The sequence below is a fragment of the Chlorocebus sabaeus genome, chromosome 16 (assembly GCF_047675955.1).
Source record: "Chlorocebus sabaeus isolate Y175 chromosome 16, mChlSab1.0.hap1, whole genome shotgun sequence".
Classification (NCBI taxonomy): Eukaryota; Metazoa; Chordata; class Mammalia; order Primates; family Cercopithecidae; genus Chlorocebus; species Chlorocebus sabaeus.
The window spans coordinates 11,967,949-11,987,825 of NC_132919.1; the positions used below are offsets into that span (position 1 = coordinate 11,967,949).

General features: G+C 38.8%; 1 protein-coding gene across 2 annotated transcripts in view; it reads left to right on the top strand.

Moving 5' to 3' along the window:
- Positions 1–19,321, top strand: part of MAP2K4 (mitogen-activated protein kinase kinase 4) — a 120,647-nt gene extending 101,326 nt beyond the window's left edge. For both annotated transcript variants that reach the window (XM_008010410.3, XM_008010411.3), the window contains 4 exons: positions 2,209–2,286; positions 6,059–6,207; positions 15,335–15,380; positions 16,642–19,321. In XM_008010410.3, coding sequence (XP_008008601.1) covers positions 2,209–2,286; positions 6,059–6,207; positions 15,335–15,380; positions 16,642–16,755 — 387 coding nt within the window. In that variant the 3' untranslated portion in view covers positions 16,756–19,321. The remainder of the gene's footprint in view (positions 1–2,208; positions 2,287–6,058; positions 6,208–15,334; positions 15,381–16,641) is intronic.
- Positions 19,322–19,877: the final 556 nt, after the last annotated feature.

The following is a 19,877-nucleotide window of genomic DNA, read 5'->3' on the forward strand; positions in this document are numbered from 1 at the left end:
TTTCGTTTTCACAAAATACTTCTATTTCATCTATTTCTGTAAGAAGAGTAGCAATGTCCCTTCTTTCATTCTGATTTTAGTAACTGGAATCTTTTTCTGTGGGTCAGTCTAGCCAAAGTTGTGTCAATTTTATTGATCTTTCCAAAGTACTGTTTTGGTTTTCTTGACTTTTCTCTATTGTTTTTCCATTCCTGTTTTACTTGTCTTCACTTTACTTTTTCTTACGTTCTTCCTCCTGCTTGCTTTGGGTTTCATTTGTTCTTTTGTTCTAATTCTTTAAGCTATAAAGTAGCTTTGATTTGAGATGTCTTCTCTTCTAATGTATTCATTTTACATTATAAATTTTCTTCTGAGCACTACTTCTGCTATATCCCACAAATTTTGATAAGTTGTAGTTTCATTTTCATTTACTTCAATTTTTTAACTATTTCTTGAGACTTTTTTGATTCATATGTCATTTAGAGGTGTGTTGTTAAATCTCCAAATATTTGAGGACTTCGCAGATATCTTCCTGCTACTGATTTCTATTTTATTTTTTTTTGTGATCTGAGAACATGCCTTGCATGCTTTCCATCTTTTAAAACAAGGTATGTTTTATGCTCCAGAATGTGGTCAGGATTAAGGAATGTTCCATACTAGTTTGGGAAAATGTTGATTTTGATGTTGTTGGATGTAGTATTTTTTCTCTTGGTTGAATATCTGGGATTTTAATGTGTACCTTATCAGGCAAATACATATATGTACAACAAAAAAAGTAAATAGCTTACAGTGAATTGTATGCAGCACAGTACTCATGCTCAAAGCAATATACAGAAGTCTTTAAAGTAGTTGGTGCTCACAGGCAGAGAATGTAATACAGTCAACTGTTATGCTTCTGTGGACATTTCTTTCAATAGCAGTTACTCTCAGACTTGGCGAAGGATCCATTGTCAACTCTGTGCCACCAAGACCTTCTCTCTTTCTTCCCTGTCCCTGACACATCATTTAGATGGTCCCTAATTTCAAGGAAATGTAAAGATGTTCCTTTCACAGAAATTACTAAGAATGATTTCTACTGTACATATGATAGGATAATATATTACTGTCTTGGTAGTGCTTTAATTTGGCTACAAATGACTAACAGACAGATATCTTTACACATATGTGTAGTGATAAATTTAGCTTTATTGTGAAGTGTGGGTGGAATAATTGTGATAAATTTAGCTCTTGTTTTGCTTTTGTGTCTCAAATATATTGTGGTATGGCCTCATGCACTGAACAAAGTCTTTTTTTTTTTTTATATACTTTAAGTTCTAGGGTACATGTGCACAATGTGCAGGTTTGTTACATATGTATACATGTGCCATGTTGGTGTGCTGAACCCATTAACTTGTCATTTACATTAGGTATATCTCCTAATGCTATCCCTCCGCCCTCCTCGCTCCCCACAATAGGCCCCCGTGTGCAATGTTCCCCTTCCTGTGTCCAAGTGGTCTCATTGCTGAACAAAGTCTTTTAAAAATCAAAGACAGTCTTTTTTGTTTGTTTGTCACTCATTGCCACAAATGTGACCTTGTAATTCTTTTTTTTTTTTTTACATTTTTTTTATTTTTTAATTTTTTTTTTTTTGAGACGGAGTCTCACTGTGTCGTCCAGGCTGGAGTGCAGTGGCGTGATCTCAGCTCACTGCAAGCTCCACCTCCCGGGTTCATGCCATTCTCCTGCCTCAGCCTCCCTAGTAGCTGGGACTACAGGCGCCCGCCACCACCCCCGGCTAGTTTTTTGTATTTTTAGTAGAGACGGGGTTTCACCATGTTAGCCAGGATAGTCTCGATCTCCTGACCTCATGATCCGCCTGCCTTGGCCTCCCAAAGTGCTGGGATTACAGGTGCGAGCCACCGTACCTGGCGACCTTGTAATTGTTTATGTTTTCAAGTTTTCTTCCTTTCCCTCCCTCTTCCCTCAGCTTCAGCTTTGTAAATGCCTTTGAGTCTTTGGGGGGGAATAGTTAAATGAATTGCTTGGTGTTCTCTTTATGGAAGTAGCCGTTAAGTTTTTTGTTGTTGTTTTTATGATAATGATGACTTCCTATTACTTCCAGTCTGATCCTAGACATGGATTTCTCTAGGAATATACTGGCATTTTGGCTATCTACCCAGTTGTTGCTTCCATTTGCTTATTCCTTGAGAGTAAGGCAATTAATAACTTACGCTTGTCTTTATGTTCCAGCCTGAAAGAATAGACCCAAGCGCATCACGACAAGGATATGATGTCCGCTCTGATGTCTGGAGTTTGGGGATCACATTGGTATGTTTATGCGGATTCAACCTTGCCACAGTAGTGTAACAATAAGAAATTTAGAAGTGAAAGAAAACTTAATGAGACTTTCCCCCCTCATTAAGAACTATAATCACAGATACTATGATTTTAAGTTGCTGGAAAAAAAAAAAAAAGTATGTATTTATTTACCTTAAAAATCAAATCAGACTTGATTATTTCCCTTAAAGTTATGTGAAGTGTCTAGAGCCCTTTAATGTTTTAGCTGGATCTCTTGGCCACAGATAATAGGAGTCAACTATTATCTGCAACTGCACTAAGAATTGGAAAAGGAGAAGCCAGCTTACCTGCAGTCAATTCTTTGATGAAGGCACATCGGCTTCTCCCTTTTCAGGCAAGGTGTAGTATGTCCAGTAGTACTGTATATAGTGCGTATATTAATTATATATATTTTTATATGTAGAAAATAGTTTCTACTTGAAATTTTCTATTCACTGAATAGAAAAATTACAAGTGAATGAGCTGAAAGTAATTCAGTTTTTGAGGGACAGTATATTAGTCCATTCTCACACTACTGTAAAGAATTACACGAGACTGGGTAATTTATGAAGAAGAGAGGTTTAATTGCCTCACAGTTACGCAGGTCATACAGGAGCAGGGGAGAGAGAAAGTGAAGGGGAGGGTGCCAGACGCTTTTAAACAACCAGGTCTCATGAGAACTCTATCATGAGACAGCACTAGGGGGATGGTGTATTAAAAACCACCCTCATGACCCAGTCACCTCCCACCAGGCCGCTCCTTCAACACGTAGGGATTACAATTCGACATGAAATTTGGGCGGGGACACAGAGCCAAACCATACCAGACAAGAACTACCTAGGTGATAATTCTAAATGAAAGTTCTACCTTAGAACAACACTGGGAAAGACTAATAAGAAAACTACTTAATTTGCAACAAGCAAACGCAATTATATAAACTCTTCCTCCTTACCTATGGACTCTATTGAAATTTTGGTTTCATTTAAAATATCTGTATCAGTTCAGGCTGCTCTAACCAAATGCTGACCTCTGGGCTATAATCTTATCAAGAACAGAAATTTCTCACAGTTTCAGAGGCTGGGAAGTCCAACTTAGGCACTGACAGATTTGGTGGCTAGTGAGGGCTTGCTTCCTGGTTCATAAACAGCCATCTTCTTGTTGTGGTCTCACATGGTAGAAGGGGAAAGAGAGCTGTCTGGGGTCTTTCTAACAAGGGCACTAATTAGATTCATGAGGGTCCCACCCTCGTGACCCCATCACTTCCCAAAGATCCACCACCAGATACCATCGCATTAGGGATTAGGCTTCAACATATGAATTCGTTGGGGGGTGGGGACACACAAACGTTCAGTCTCTAGCAGTATCTTTGCTCTTTCCTTTTTACCAAATTTTGTTTTGAGGTCTTAGGTTTGTTTTCTTGTGCTTGCTGTTCTACGAGGACTTGCTGGGTTTTTCTGATTTGGGGTAGCTTCTTTAGCTGCTTCTACATTGAAGGTGAATTTTGTATCCCTAGATGAGGCTGTCCTGTAGGTAGGCAGGCCAATCCTATTCTTTCATTTCCTCCCATTTTCAGTTTTTACTACCTAAGACTCTGTAGCCCAGAAATACACAGGTTCAGAGCAATGAGCTTTTTTTGTAGCTTATTAAATAATCTTCATGTGTTCATTGGTGTTACATGTTTCTAGGATCTTCTCTGTCATCAGAAACACATACCCTTGTTAGTTATTCTTGATGAATCATATTGCCAGGCCTAGAGAATTCTTTGTATAGAGAGTTGAAGGCTGACAGCTCACTTCTGCAGAGGACTTCGTTTACTTTATGACCAAATATAGGAAATACCTTCTGGAAACTTTTCTCATTGTGAAGCCAGCCAGCTAAAGAAGAGATTCTTTCTTCTTTAGACAGGAGAGAACATGGATCTTGGGTATCTTTTAGGTTTGGCAGCTGGTCCCAAAGACTGCAGCAAGACCTAGAGCTTCCAGCTGAGGCAACTATTTGCATATACAGGATATTTACAATTCAGAAATACTTATCTATGACTAAACAATTACATTTTAAAAGCAAGTATGTACTTTCTTACAGAAAGAAAATTTTGTTTTGTGAAAGGTTTTAACAAAATTTTTTAGCAAGTTTAAGTACTTTTAGCTAAACCTTGTTGTTTGAAAGGTATTCTGTACTTAGAGTTGGTTCATAATTTATTTTTCATAAGGATAATCTTATAAAAATTATGAAATGTATGAAATTAATTTCTAAGTTCCTAAGTCCTTTATTTTATTATATGCAGCCAATTTTTCTTTCTATTATTAAAACACAGGAAGGAATCTAATGAAGTTATTCCTAATTCTGTGAATAACCAGGAAGGTTTACATCTTGAAAAGCATTTATACTTTTAACAAAAAGAAACCTCAGCTGAAGGAATACATTTTTCTGTGTGTGTATGCATGAATGCCTGCTTACTTCTGTGCACACATGTGTGTAATTAGAAACAACAGTGAGCTGACAGAGTCATCTTTTAGGAAGGAAACGGAATCAGTGTTCTGAGAGTTCTCTCTCTCTTCCTGTATGCCATCTTCCTCTGTAATATGTTTGGAGCTTCATCCTCATGTATCAGTCCCCTGTCAGTGCATGTAAAATGGGATTCATTATGCGATGGTGCAGATTTAGATATGTTTCTTGGAAAAAACAAAATTCGTAGTGTTTTGTTTTGTTTTTGAGGCAGAATCTCGCTCTGTCACCCAGACTGGAGTGCAGTGGCATGATCTCGGCTCACTGCAAGCTCTGCCTCCCAGGTTCATGCCATTTTCCTGTCTCAGTGTCCAGAGTAGCTGGGACTACAGGCGCCTGCCACCACGCCCGGCTAATTTCTTTCTTTCTTTCTTTTTTTTTTTTAATAGAGATGGGGTTTCACTGTGTTAGCCAGGATGATCTCGATCTCCTGACCTCGTGATCCACCCGCCTCGGCCTCCCAAAGTGCTGGGATTACAGGCATGAGCCACCGCACCCAGCCTAATTTGTAGGTTTTCATTATTTTTCAGAGCAGAAAGGGAGATAGATGAGAATATGATTCACTGGTTATTAGAGAATATTTTTGACCCTTGATGGGATTGGGACATACGTAAGACTCTTCAGATCTCTTCTGGTGTGGCTTAGAAGTACTGTCCAGAGCCCTTTATTGGGGCTTCAGGGTGCAGGGTTTGACCCTGACTTGATTTCTTCACTACTTGTAAAATTTGGTTATGGTTGAAATTGCAGTAGTTACAGAATAGCTGTAGAGCAGGATTTGCACATTGTTTCCTCCAAGCTCAGATTGGGCTTTTGTTTGTTGAATGTTCTTTTGCCTTAAAAAAGAATCTAACCACTATTCTGGACCAAGGCCTTCCTCTAAGATGGCTAAAAATTATGCATATTCTATACTAAAATAGTTCTAAAACCAGTCTTCCAGACTCTACCACAAAGAGGTCCGAACCAGAGGCCGCCCTGGAGCATGCATTGTAGGGACATTGTCTAGGCTTAAATTTTGTGTTCCCATGTATTCCAAGTCCTTGAATTTGGTTAATTCAGAATTCTCTATATGATCTTGATTTCTAAATATAACTTCTACTTAGCCTTTATGATTCTAAAGATTCCTCCCCAAACTAACCTGTGTTTAATTCAAGGCTTTACAAGAGTATTTCTTGTAGTTTAGATTTTTTCGTGGCCATTCCAGTGGAGAGTAGTAAATAATGCCTGGTGTATTTTGCTCTTTCCTCTTTGTTCTCTTTAGTATGAGTTGGCCACAGGCCGATTTCCTTATCCAAAGTGGAATAGTGTATTTGATCAACTAACACAAGTCGTGAAAGGAGATCCTCCGCAGCTGAGTAATTCTGAGGAAAGGGAATTCTCCCCAAGTTTCATCAACTTTGTCAACTTGTGGTGAGTACCTGATTGATGAACGGTCGAACATGCATGGTGAGAATAGTGAGATTTACTTGGTCTTAGCAGCACATGGAGGAAGGGGACCCTTGGTCATATCACCGTGCTTTTTAAGCTGGGACTCCGGATCACTGTGGCTGTATGGAAGGTTACAGCCAGCTGGGAGAGGCATCACCTTCTTATTCTGCTACTCAGGTATTGGTGAAAAACAGCCATGAGTGGTGGAGAAGCTGCTGTCTCCAGACTTCCAGTACCCTGGTACAAGAAATACCAGGTTAAACTTCTAGGTGAGACTGATCATCTTACTCTAATGTGGTTCTCACAATGCAGTTGCACCAAAATCACCTGGAAGCATTTACAGAATCAAGACCTTGCCAGATCAGACTTTCAGGGTTGGATCTGTGTTCTGACATAACATAGAAAACAGTTGGGTTTATGTAGTACAGTCACATCCACATGCAAAGTGTAGTTGGTAGAACTATATATCTTTGCTCTCTGAAACCTTACTCCAAGGAAGGTGTGAACCCCACACCTGTTGTTGTTTGTCCACCTTTCTAATAGTTTGTTGTGTGTTTGTGTGTATGCAGCACCTAAGAATAAACATATGCATATATGGAAGTAATATAATCATGCTTTATACTGTTTCAGTCTCTATTTTAAATAAAATATTTCTGTGTTATCATTTTAATATTTTGACATTTATTTTGTTTATCCAACATGATTTAAATGTAAGACATGGTATGAACAAAAAGCCTCAGGGCATTTTGTGTATCTTCTGTTTATTCCTGAAAATGCCTTTTTGTTTCTCATAATTTTTTCCTGCCAAGAATGCGATTTCTCTCTACTCATTTTAGGTCTTATAGACTTATATTAGGGAACATTGCCCTCCTCTGTATGAAAAATTTAAAAATATTTGTTTGACTATAGTTTTTAAGTCTCTTTCATCTTCTGTAACCAAATTCTACTTTTGTGTTGATTTTTCAGAGGGGAGGGGAATACTTCAAGATTTTCTAGGTAGAAGAAGGACATAAGGATGACTCAGATTGGCTGCTTCCTCCTTTTAAAACACAATCCTTTATTAATTTGCACACAATATGAATAGTTTATAATTGCATAAATGTGATCATTTTATGTATTTCATTTTTATGAAATATTTGCTTAAAAGGATCTGTATAAGTCTTAGAGTATAATATCTAAAATGATCACCTGTGAACCTTCCATCATGGTTGCTTTCTTTTTAATTCCTTGATATCTTTATTGGTTTTGTTCTGTATGTGTTGGTACTTGTACATGTTTCTGTTTCCCTTGATGCCATAGTAGAGTGGCAGTTTTAGACATTAGAGTCTCATTGTTTTCCCTGAGTAGGTTCATAGTTCCATGTCATTGCAAATCGTTAACGTCTGCATTGAAGGATACTTATGTTTATAATATGCTCATATTAGCTCCCATATTTGTCCATTCTTTCTGCCACTCTTTGTCTTGGACATTGCCTGTAATCTCTGACCTGGATCATTCAGATTTCTCATAATCCAATATTGATTTTCTTATAATCCAATATTGCCTTATTCCAAATTATTCCCCTTTTTATTAGAGTTGCATTTTTTATGATGTATATCTGATTATGTTACTTCTCTGTCTAAAGTATGCATTCTTAACAGAGTGATGTTGACCCTAAGGAGGCAAAAACTGATTTTGGAGAAATGAAAATCTTGGATTGTATAATGGTTTTTAGTCCTCCAAAGGGCCATAGAATATAAACAGATATGTACTATATCTGTCATATTTAAATTTCATGATGGGGAGGATAAGTAATGAAAAAAAAATTGAGAAATATTATTCTAGAAACTTCATCTTGTCCTTAAAATTAATTAATTTAGGCTTTCAGAACCCATAATGATCTGGACTTAGTTTATTGCTCTGGCCACATTTCTTTTTTTTTTTCTGAGATGGAATCTCACTCAGTTACCCAGGTTGGAGTGTAATGACGTGGTCTCCGCTTACTGCAGCCTCCACCTCCTGGGTTCAAGCGATTCTCCTGCCTCAGTCTCCTGAGTACTGCTGGGATTGCAGGCACCTGCCGCCACACCCGGCTAATTTTTTGTATTATTATTATTATTATTTTTAGTAGAGACGGTTTTCACCGTGTTGGCCAGGCTGATCTCGAACTTTTGACCTCGTGATCTGCCCACCTTGACCTCCCAGAGCGCTGGGATTACAGACATGAGCCACTGCACCTGGCTCGCTCTGGCCAGATTTCTTATGACTTCCCTCTCCTTGAATGGTTTTTGCCAAACTGAATTTCTTCAGTTATGTAAATTAAAAGCACATAGAGGATAATATGGGAGAATATTTTCATTACGTTTGGGTAAAGATTTCTGAAACAGAACATAGAGAAAGATTGATAAAATTGGATTTCATTAAAATTAAGAACTTCCATTGATTAAAAAGACAGCACTGAATGACATGCCAAGCCACACAGTAGGAGGAGTTATTTTTCATACCTATATTCGACAAAGGACTTATACACAGAATATGTAAAGAATACTTAAAAATGTAGAACACTTATGAAAAATAACAACCAAAAATAACAAAATACTTGAAAGGCACTTAAAATATTCAGGAGGCCAGTAAACATATTCAGTGTGCTGCCTTCATTCTGCATCATTGGTAATCAGGGGAAATGCAGGTCGAAACTACAATGAAATACCACTGTAATCACCAGAATGACCACAGTCTAAAATACTGACAGTAGCAAGTATTGATGAGGATCTGAAGCAACTGAAAGTCTCATACATAACTTGTAGGAGTATAAATTACTACAGTTCCCGTGAAAAACAAGCAGTAATCCAGTACAGCTGATCTAATATGGTTTATGTATACACCATGGTTCAGCAATTCAAGTTCTAACTATATACCCAACAAAAGTGTGGACATAAATACACTAAAAGACATATATAAGAATGTCCAGAAAAGCAGATTTATAACCTACTATTGGAAACTCTTTGTACAGTAGAACAGATAATAAGTTGTAGCATTATGTATACAGCGGTATATAGCATCGAGAAGATAGAACCATTGCTTCACTCAGCAACTTCAGTAAATCTCACGACTGATGTTGAGTGAAAGAAGTAAGACAGAAAGCAGCATGTATGGTTCTATTTCTATATGAAAGTTAAAAGCAAACAATATAAGGTATTGGAAGTCAGAATATTGTTACTTTTATTTTAGTTCTGCACTTAGGAGTTGTGTTTTCTGTGTGTCTGCTTCAATTAAAAGTTTTCCTAAGATAAAAAAAGGATAAGACTTATGGTTCAAAAGGAAGACCTTGCCGGCTGAGGTGTCTGAGCCCCCAGCATTGGGAAATGGTTGACTCATGGGTTGATAAAAAGAATTTACAGACAACAGTATAGGTTTGAAAAAGGAAAGTTAATTAGAAAGAAAGCATGCTGCAGAAGAGTGCAGCGGGGCACTGAGCATGCCACAGTGGATTTTTCCTTAGGGGTATTTATGGACCTTAAAGCTTGAGGGTAATTTGGACCATATTATCCATGTAGGTCACAATAAATGATTACATTTGTAGTAATTTTTTCCTTAAAGTCAGTAAGTGTTGCACAGTGAATTTTGACATGGCATTCTGAAGATGTATAGAAATTCTAGTTACTTATAAAGTTTTTTTGGGGAAAAAAAATCTGAAACCAATGCCTGCTTTAGATAATAGGGAAATCTAATTACTTTTTGGTTTTGGGTTTTTTTTTTTTTTTTTTCCATATAGAATCTCGCTCTGTTGCCTAGGTGGGAGTACAGTGGCGCAATCTCAGCTCACTGCAACCTCCACCTCACAGGTTCAAGCTATTCTCCTGCCTCAGCCTCCCAAGTAGCTGGGACTACAGGCACATGCCACCATGCCTGGCTAATTTTTGTATGTTTAATAGAGATGGGGTTTCACCACATTGGCCAGACTGGTCTTGAACTGCTGACCTCAAGTAATCCACCTGCCCCGGCCTCCCAAAGTCCTGGGATTACAGGCATGAGCCACCGCGCCAGGCTGGGAAGTCTAATTCTAATTTTCCCCAGATAAGGAATTTTGCCTCCAGATTGCCTGTTTGATAGTCATTGGGTGGTTTTTGCTCCCTTCTAAATTCCTCATATAAGGAGTTTTTGTCTCTGGGGCCTGTTCAGTGGTCACCAAGTGATTTTGCTCTCCTCAGATCTCAGCCCACATTTTAAACTGTGACCCAGATTGGAGTGCAGTGGCATGATCGCAGCTTACTGCAACCTCAACTTCCCAGGCTCAAGCGATCCTCCCGTCTCAGCCCCCCAAGTAGCTGGGACTACAGCAGTGTGCCACTACACCTGGCTAATTTCTTTTTTTTTTTTTTTTTTTTGAGACAGAGTCTTGCTCTTGTTGCCCAGGCTGGAGTGCAATGGCACAATCTCGGCTCACCGCAACCTCCACCTCCCAGTTTCAAGCGATTCTCCTGCCTTAGCCTCTGAGTAGCTGAATTACAGGCATGCACCACCACACCTGGCTAATTTTGTATTTTTAGTAGAGTTGGGGTTTCTCCGTGTTGGTCAGGTTGGTCAGCTCCCGACCTCAGGTGATCCACCCACCTCGGCCTCCCAAAGTGCTGGGATTATAGGCGTGAGCCACTGCACCTGGCCCACCTGGCTAATTTCTTAAAACAAATTTTGTAGAGACTGTATTTCACTGTATTACTGGGTTGGTCTTAAACTCCTAGGCTTACGCAATCCTCCTGCCTCGGCCTCCTGGAGTATTGGGATTACAGGCGTGAGTCACTGTACCTGACCTGGATAAGCCTTTTAAAGTGCCACTTATTTATTTAGGACAGAGTCTGGCTCCGTTGCCCAGGCTGGAGTGCAGTGGCGTGATCTTGGCTCACTGCAGCCTTCACCTCCTGGGTTCAAGAGATTCTCCTGCCTCAGCCTCCTGAGTAACTGGGACTACAGGCACGCACCACCACGCCCAGCTAATTTTTGTATTCTTAGTACAGACAGAGTTTCGCCACGTTGGCCAGGCTAGTCTTGAACTCCTGACCTCAGGTGATCCGCCTGCCTCAGCCTCCCAAAGTTCTGGCATTACAGGGATGAACCACCGTGCCCCACCTAAAGTCCCTTTTAAAATGTAAAAGAGTTGGTGCAAAGCTGAGGAATCCATGGAGCTCTGAAATTGACTGAAATTCAGGGAGGGAAATTATGGGAGAGAAGGAAGAGTCAAAGTAAATTATGATAACCCAAGCAAATGTAGATTTGCTGTCAAAATTCATATTGTATATGGTAAAAATACTTAGAGAATTTAATTTTAAGAAGAATTACTTTTCAAAGTCCTTGGTTGGAAAGATACCCTCCTCTTGCCCCCAGTTGATGGGCAGAAGCAAAAGCGAATCATTCAGCCTAGGACTAAATGATTCCGAAAAATAAAGTTAAGTGGAATATGTAGTCCACAAAAAAATTTCAACACTCACAAAAGAAATGAGAATCAGAAACAATGGATAGTAGGAATAGATCTGCAAAGACTTCAAATATTGGAATGAAAGGAAAAAAAAATATATGTGTAAAGAAAAATAAAGAGGCAGCTGAGAAATATAAGCAGGGAACACATTTGTAAAGAACCAAATAGAACTTCTAGAAATAAAAAGCATAAATTAAAAAACAATAGCTGGATTCAACAGATTAGATATCGTTGAAGAGAGATTAATGAGCTAGAAGATAGAGCTGAAGCTCTCCCAGTAGAACTTTTTGAGGTGATGGAAATGGCCTATATTCTGCTCTGTCTAGTGTGGTACCTGCTAGCACTTGAAATGTGGCTAATGTAACTAAGGAAATACATATTTTATTAGAATTAATTTTGCTAATGGCTACCTTATTAGTCTAAGGGGAGCCAATATAATTATTGATAACAGATGATTAATGTCAGCTGTAATTTAGAAACAGAAGACAGTCAATGTTAATAGTTTAAGATTTCCACCCAAATAGCATCATAGGTTTATACACTGACATAATTTTCTGCTCCAGTAGATGAAATAGAAAAACACAAAACCAGAAAGGTATGGCAGCTTTACAAAGAAGGCAAATATCTGTGTGGGTGAAAAATGCAACAAAAATACTTACAAAATGCTGTGTAGATCTGAAGCCATGGGCTTGCTGTGTTCCAGGTCATTTTTCATTCTGGAAAACGAAAAAAATGATTTCAGTTACTTCCTGGGCCACAGCTTTAAGCAAGCTATGGTACTACACAACAACAAGGCTTTAGATACCGATTTTGCAACCAGAGGACTGGAACTGTAATTGTCCTAATACCAACATAGGAGTGGAACTTGAAAGGTCCATTATAGGACCCTGTTCAATACTGGTGGCCCTGTGAAATAGAGGCAACTGTAAAACTGCTCTATATGTGTATCCCTAGCTCCCAGTTCAGTTCATAGTGATCAGTAGGACACTCAGACATTTGTTGAACAAATGTATGGTTATGCGTGGAGGGTAAGCATGTTACTTCAAAATGAGTCTGCAAATCAAAATTCCTAAATACTGAAGGGTAATGCTAAGAAAGCATTTAACAAAATGGAACAGAAACTTACTTTAAGTTGAAATAGATATCTGAAATTGTCTGAAATATGCTGTAAAAGAAAATCAGTATATTTAGGTTGCTCAAGGAAATAAAGGTATAAATTCAATTAAAACTGAGGAAGAAACAAATGAAGCAGTTGGAAATAGAAGTCTTGGAAATGGAAAAATCATAGCTGTTGATATGAAAGACACAACAGACTTGATGTACTCTAGACTGGAAATAATCGAAGGCAAAATTAGAGAAATAGAAAACGGAGCCGAGAAGTTCCCCCAGCATGACACAGATTATATGAAAAGCAGTAAAGAATCGGAATAGAATACCAAGTAAGAGGTTCTAAGATGCATGTAATGGAAATAGAGAAGGCAACTCTGAAAGTGGAGAAGCAATATTTACAGAGATCATAGGGGAAAGAAAACATTTGAAAACTGATTTAGTATAGGTTTTCAGATTGAAAGTGAAGTCTGTTTATCATGTAGGATAAACAAAGGTAAAAGCTTAAAGGTAAATTTAAATATAAATTTAAAAGGTAAATTTTAATTGATATTGTGCAATTTTGCTTCAATGCATAAATGATGAAAAAGATATAAACAAAGGTATAAGGTACATAAACTTATACCTTTGTTTCTCATCATTTATGCATTGAAGCAAAATTATCAAACAATATCAGGAAGAGAAAACAGATTATCTGTTAAGGATTGATAGAACTGACAGCAGGTTTGTTCCCAGCCACAATAGTTGCAGGAAAAAGTGGAGTCACAGCACCAGAGTGCTGAGGGAAAATAATTGTCAACCTGGTCCTAAAGTTTTATACTCAGGCACTCAAATATTCACAATAAGGAAGAAATACAGACATTTTTAGGAATGGGAAGACTATGAGCTTACAATTCATAGACTGTTTTGATCCTTGAATGGTGTGGAGGTTAGGGATGCTGACCCCCTGTTCAGTCAAAAATCTGCATATAACTTTTGATTACCCCAAAACCTGACTACTAACAAATAGCCTACTGTCAACCAGAAGCCTTGCTGATAACATAGTCAATTAACATAACGTTTTGTATATGTATTATATACTGCATTGTTACAATGAAGTAAGCTAGAGAAAAGAAAATATTATTAAGAAAATCATAAGGAAGAGAAAATACATTACTCAGTAAGTGAAAGTGGATCGTCATAAAGATCTTCATCTTTGTCTTCACATTGAATAGACTGAGGAGGAGGAGGAGTTTGTCTTGCTCTCTCGGGTGGCAGAGGCAGAAGAAAAATCCACATATAAGTGGATTTGTACAGTTCAAATCTGTGTTACTCAAGGGCCAACTGTACTTGACCAAGAAGAAAAGTTAACCCAGAAGAAGGATGTCACGAGTTGGATACCTGGAAAGCAGGCTTTTGAGACAGAGATAAGAGTGTGGGACGTTGACTAGGTAGTGATCTTGGGATCAACACTAGCAATGAGAAGGAAACGAGATTGAGCAGAAGAAGCTGAGTTGCAGCGCCGTGTCAGTGAAAGCCTCAGGCAACTCTTTGGGAATCTGTGAAGCTGGGAGGGCCTTTAGTATTGATCCGCCTTGGAATGAGGACCTTGGATTTTTATACACTTTTGTGGCTCAGTCATTAGAGACGGACTGTCCCAGGAGGGCTAAGGTGGCTCTCTTTGGCTGTTGTAATTCCGAAGAGGCCGATAGTAAAGGGTTGTCAATTGGTAGCATGCCCCACAGTGGAAGAATAAGTCCTTCCTCCTGAAAGACGGAATCTACATAGCACATTGCAGTATCCATTACAGAAAGTGCGATACGGAAGACAGCAATGAGTTTAGAAAGCGGTGAACTATGTTACCCATATTCATGTTTGATAGTAAAATACTGAGGTTGGAAGGGAATGGTGATTAAGATACGGGCCCAGATAGATGAAGTAAGTATAAACAAAATACTTTTGGCAGCTTTAATTAGGCAAGGTAGAATTCAAGGAGACAAAGAGAAAATGTCAACAGGGCAGAGATTTGTATATACTGATGTAGTCTTTAGTGAAGTTATGTTGTTTTAGACTTTTGGACCAAAGAACATATTGAGATACAGAGTATAAACTTTTTAAAACTTAAGGATAAATTGATAAAAATGTATATGTAATTTATCTCCCAGAATTGCTTGATTGCTGGTTTCTCTTGGGTAGTCTCTGCATAAATACCTGTCTACTTTTTTATTTACATTTAGAAAAGCATATATGTACACAAATAATTTTATACTTGTACAACATTTATATATTTAGTGTTGTGTAGCTATGCCATTTAGTCAATTTTCAAGAATTAGTATTTTTCTAATTTTTAACTAATCATCCTACACTGACTATCCTAGAGATAAATCTTCAGATTATAGACTGTCATAATTTTTTGTACGTGCTTTGCTGTGTTTAGCAGGCTGTCTGCATTGTTACTTTGGATCTGAAGGAAAGAACTATTTCATTCTTTGTAATATTTCATCTGTGAAAAGAAAAATACTTAGGCAAATGAATCTACATTTTAATAATGTTATTTTTCTGTTATTTTAGCCTTACGAAGGATGAATCCAAAAGGCCAAAGTATAAAGAGCTTCTGGTGAGTGTGGGGCTGTGGGGATTGTAGGTACCTACCTCCTCACACCGGAACTCTCTTAACGTGCTGGTTCACTAAGCAAGCAGTGGGCCTCTCTGTCATAAACCAACATCTCAACTTTATTGCGTGTTCTTTGTTAATGTTTTTAAACAAATATTTGGAAAGAGAAAATTTGTGGTTATAATTTTGCTACTAATACTAGCTAAATTCTCATGGAAAATTTTGGTCTTAACATGTTATAAAAATTACCCCCAAAGAATTCTGACTTTCACTTTAAGAAGCCATTTTCCGTTGCATAGTCTATGTGATGCCGCCATAAGAAAAAAATTGGTGAAAAGTTTGTGTTTATTCTGCCCTAATAAAAACTCACACAAATTTACATTATACGGCCTATTCCCATTTCTTTGAAAGTTCTCATTCATCCCATGGAACTTGGGTGTTTTAAGCAGTCTACTGGGTGTGGCATTGGTAGGGCAGTGGAGAAAGTATTGTGATATAATAATGTGGGAATATTTTAAGAAAAGATCCATTTGTTTGTCACATTTAACTACTAGCTCTCCAAGGAGGTTGTGACAAACTTACGATATTGCAGTCCATCAATGACTGTAAAAACATCCAGTCAACATACTTAGGCTATAAAAGAAAACTGTTGATAGAGATGGAGTTTAAAAGGTGAAGCAGATGCTGGGGCCCTGGCTCTGGAGAGTACAGGGAAGAAGCTCCTGGGGCAAATTTTTCTTAGGCCTCTTTTGGTCAAAAGGATTACAACCTTTTTGTTAAAAGGTCAAAAGAAGAGGTCAAAAGGATTGTGACCTTTTTGTAAAAAGGTCCTCTTGTTGTATATGGGGGAAATGGAGGTTGAGATTTATACTGGTGTCCCAAGAGGAATAGCGACTGGTATTTACGTCATTCTTCTTAGCTCTTAGATGGTGTGGTGGAGACTCCAGCTATGTTTAGTGCTGAGTAACAACTTAGCTGTCTCCCTCAACGAACACTCCGTGGTATCCAGATAAGTTTCCAGACCTCGTTGCCAAGGTGGCACCTTCAAATCATTAGCACGTATCCTCTCCAGGCCTGCCCATGGCCATTAGCATATCTGCACGGAATGAAGGCTGTACTCACCTCTCTGAACTTGTGGTGGGGCAGTATTTCACAGCTGTGTGTGGTTGGGAGCCTGGAGTTCTGTGTTCTATAGAAATTGGAAAATGTTCAGTTTGGGCTGTCATACAAACTTTTGACTTTTTTGTTTACAATTTTCTTACAGAAACATCCCTTTATTTTGATGTATGAAGAACGTGCCGTTGAGGTCGCATGCTATGTTTGTAAAATCCTGGATCAAATGCCAGCTACTCCCAGCTCTCCCATGTATGTCGATTGATATCGCTGCTACATCAGACTCTAGAAAAAAGGGCTGAGAGGAAGCAAGACGTAAAGAATTTTCATCCCGTATCACAGTGTTTTTATTGCTCGCCCAGACACCATGTGCAATAAGATTGGTGTTCGTTTCCATCATGTCTGTATACTCCTGTCACCTAGAACGTGCATCCTTGTAATACCTGACTGATCACACGGTGTGAGTGCTGGTCAGAGAGACCTCATCCTGCTCTTTTGTGATGAACATATTCATGAAATGTGGAGGTCAGTACGATCAAGTTGTTGACTGTGATTAGATCACATCTTAAATTCATTTCTAGACTCAAAACCTGGAGATGCAGCTACTGGAATGGTGTTTTGTCAGACTTCCAAATCCTGGAAGGACACGGTGATGGATGTACTATGTCTGAACTTAGAAACTCGGGCTTGAGTGAGAAGAGCTTGCACAGCCAACGAGACACATTGCCTTCTGGAGCTGGGAGACAAAGGAGGAATTTACTTTCTTCACCAAGTGCAATAGATTTACTGATGTGATATTCTGTTGCTTTACAGTTACAGTTGATGTTTGGGGATCGATGTGCTCAGCCAAATTTCCTGTTTGAAATATCATGTTAAATTAGAATGAATTTATCTTTACCAAAAACCATGTTGCGTTCAAAGAGGTGAACATTAAAATATTGAGACAGGACAGAATGTGTTCTTTTCTCCTTTACCAGTCCTACTTTTCATTGGGAAGACTCAGGAGTCTGCCACTTGTCAAAGAAGGTGCTGATCCTAAGAATTTTTCATTCTCAGAATTCGGTGTGCTGCCAACTTGATGTTCCACCTGCCACAAACCACCAGGACTGAAAGAAGAAAACAGTACAGAAGGCAAAGTTTACAGATGTTTTTAATTGTAGTATTTTATCTGGAACAACTTGTAGCAGCTATATATTTCCCCTTGGTCCCAAGCCTGATACTTTAGCCATCATAACTCACTAACAGGGAGAAGTAGCTAGTAGCAATGTGCCTTGATTGATTAGATAAAGATTTCTAGTAGGCAGCAAAAGACCAAATCTCAGTTGTTTGCTTCTTGCCATCACTGGTCCAGGTCTTCAGTTTCTGAATCTCTTTCCCTTCCCCTGTGGTCTATTGTCGCTATGTGACTTTCGCTTAATCCAATATTTTGCCTTTTTTCTATATCAAAAAACCTTTACAGTTAGCAGGGATGTTCCTTACCGAGGATTTTTAGCCCCAAATCTCTCATATGCGCTGGTGTTTAAAAGGCTAAGAATAGTGGGGCCCAGCCAATGTGGTAGGTGATAAAGAGGCATCTTTTCTAGAGACACATTGGACCAGATGAGGATCTGAAATGGCAGCCTTTACCTTCATCACCGGCTAGAACCTCTCCTAGTCCGCCACCATTTCTTGGCATTGGAATTCTACTGGAAAAAATACAAAAAGCAAAACAAAACCCTCAGCACTGTTACAAGAGGCCATTTAAGTATCTTGTGCTTCTTCACTTACCCATTAGCCAGGTTCTCAGTAGGTTTTGCTTGGGCCTCCCTGGCACTGAACCTTAGGCTTTGTATGACAGTGAAGCAGCACGGTGAGTGGTTCAGGCACACTGGAATAGAAAACAGCCATGGCCTGAGATGCAGGTTGATGCCGTTACAGAACCAAATCATGGCGGGTATTGCCGTGTCTCCTCTCAGAGTGACAGTCATAAATACTATCAAACAATAAAGGGAGAATGGTGCTGTTTAAAGTCACATCCCTGTAAATTGCAGAATTCGAAAGTGAATATCTCTTTGATCTACTTGCTTCATTTCCCTATCTTCTCCCCCACGGTATCCTAAACTTTAGACTTCCCACTGTTCTGAAAAGAGACATTGCTTGATGTCTCCCTTCGACCACAGCAAGCCATCCTCCTCCATTGCTCCCGGGAACTCAAGAGGAATCTGTTTCTCTGCTGTCAACTTCCGGTCTGGCTCAGCATAGGGTCACTTTGCCGTTATGCAAATGGAGATAAAAGCAATTCTGACTGTCCAGGAGCTAATCTGACCGTTCTCTTGTGTGGATGTCCACATAAAAAGGCAATTTTAGTGTATTCATCATAGATTATTATGAACTATAAACTTAAGGGCAAGGAGTTTATTACAATGTATCTTTATTAAAACAAAAGGGTGTATAGTGTTCACAAACTGTGAAAATAGTGTAAGAACTGTACATTGTGAGCTCTGGTTATTTTTCTCTTGTACCATAGAAAAATGTATAAAAATTATCAAAAAGCTAATGTGCAGGGATATTGCCTTATTTGTCTGTAAAAAATGGAGCTCAGTAACATAACTGCTTCTTGGAGCTTTGGAATATTTTATCCTGTATTCTTGTTTGAATTCCTCCTCTATTTAAGATATATACATGGAATCGAAGTGTTTATGTAATAGTTCTATCCTTTTGCCTGCAGGTCAGTTGTAATAAATCTAGGATGTGATGATGACTTTGTAATTTGATTTTCTGAAATCAGACCCTGAGAAGGGAAAATCAAGTAAATTACATTAAATTATCTGTGCAATTCACACCGGGGAAAATGACCTCCTTTTGGAAGTGTTTTATGGCTGCTTTCTTTTTCTTCTTCCTTCCCATGGCTACCCTTTTTGCTTATCCTTCTTGAAACCACAGATGTATCTGTTAAGCACAGCTTGTCTTGAACAGGCGTCACAGTCTCTTGAGTTTCTTTGTTGTCCTGACCTGCCCCAGCTTTCTTAATGCTAAAGGAAGTGGGTACAGTTCTTCAACCTGTGTCATGGTGGAGAGGTACGACTTGTAAGTCTGTCTGGGCCCCATGTATGGTTTCCAGCCATGCCCTTGGCTCTTGGTGCTACAGCTGCCAGGTGAGCATTATGTCAGGTTACTTACTGGGTTGGAATCACTCACTGTTACCTTAGAAGGGTAGGGAAGATTGTGGGTAAAAGACCTCTGGGAGGTCAAACCTGGGATGTTTATGGATAAGAGGACAATGGAAGTGAATAAAAAACCATAGGAGCCTGGAAACTGTTGGAGAAAAGCACTTTGCAGCTCCAGCACTGTATGTATCTGCTGTACTCTACCTCCTACCAGTGACTGATCGGATAACAGATTCATTGA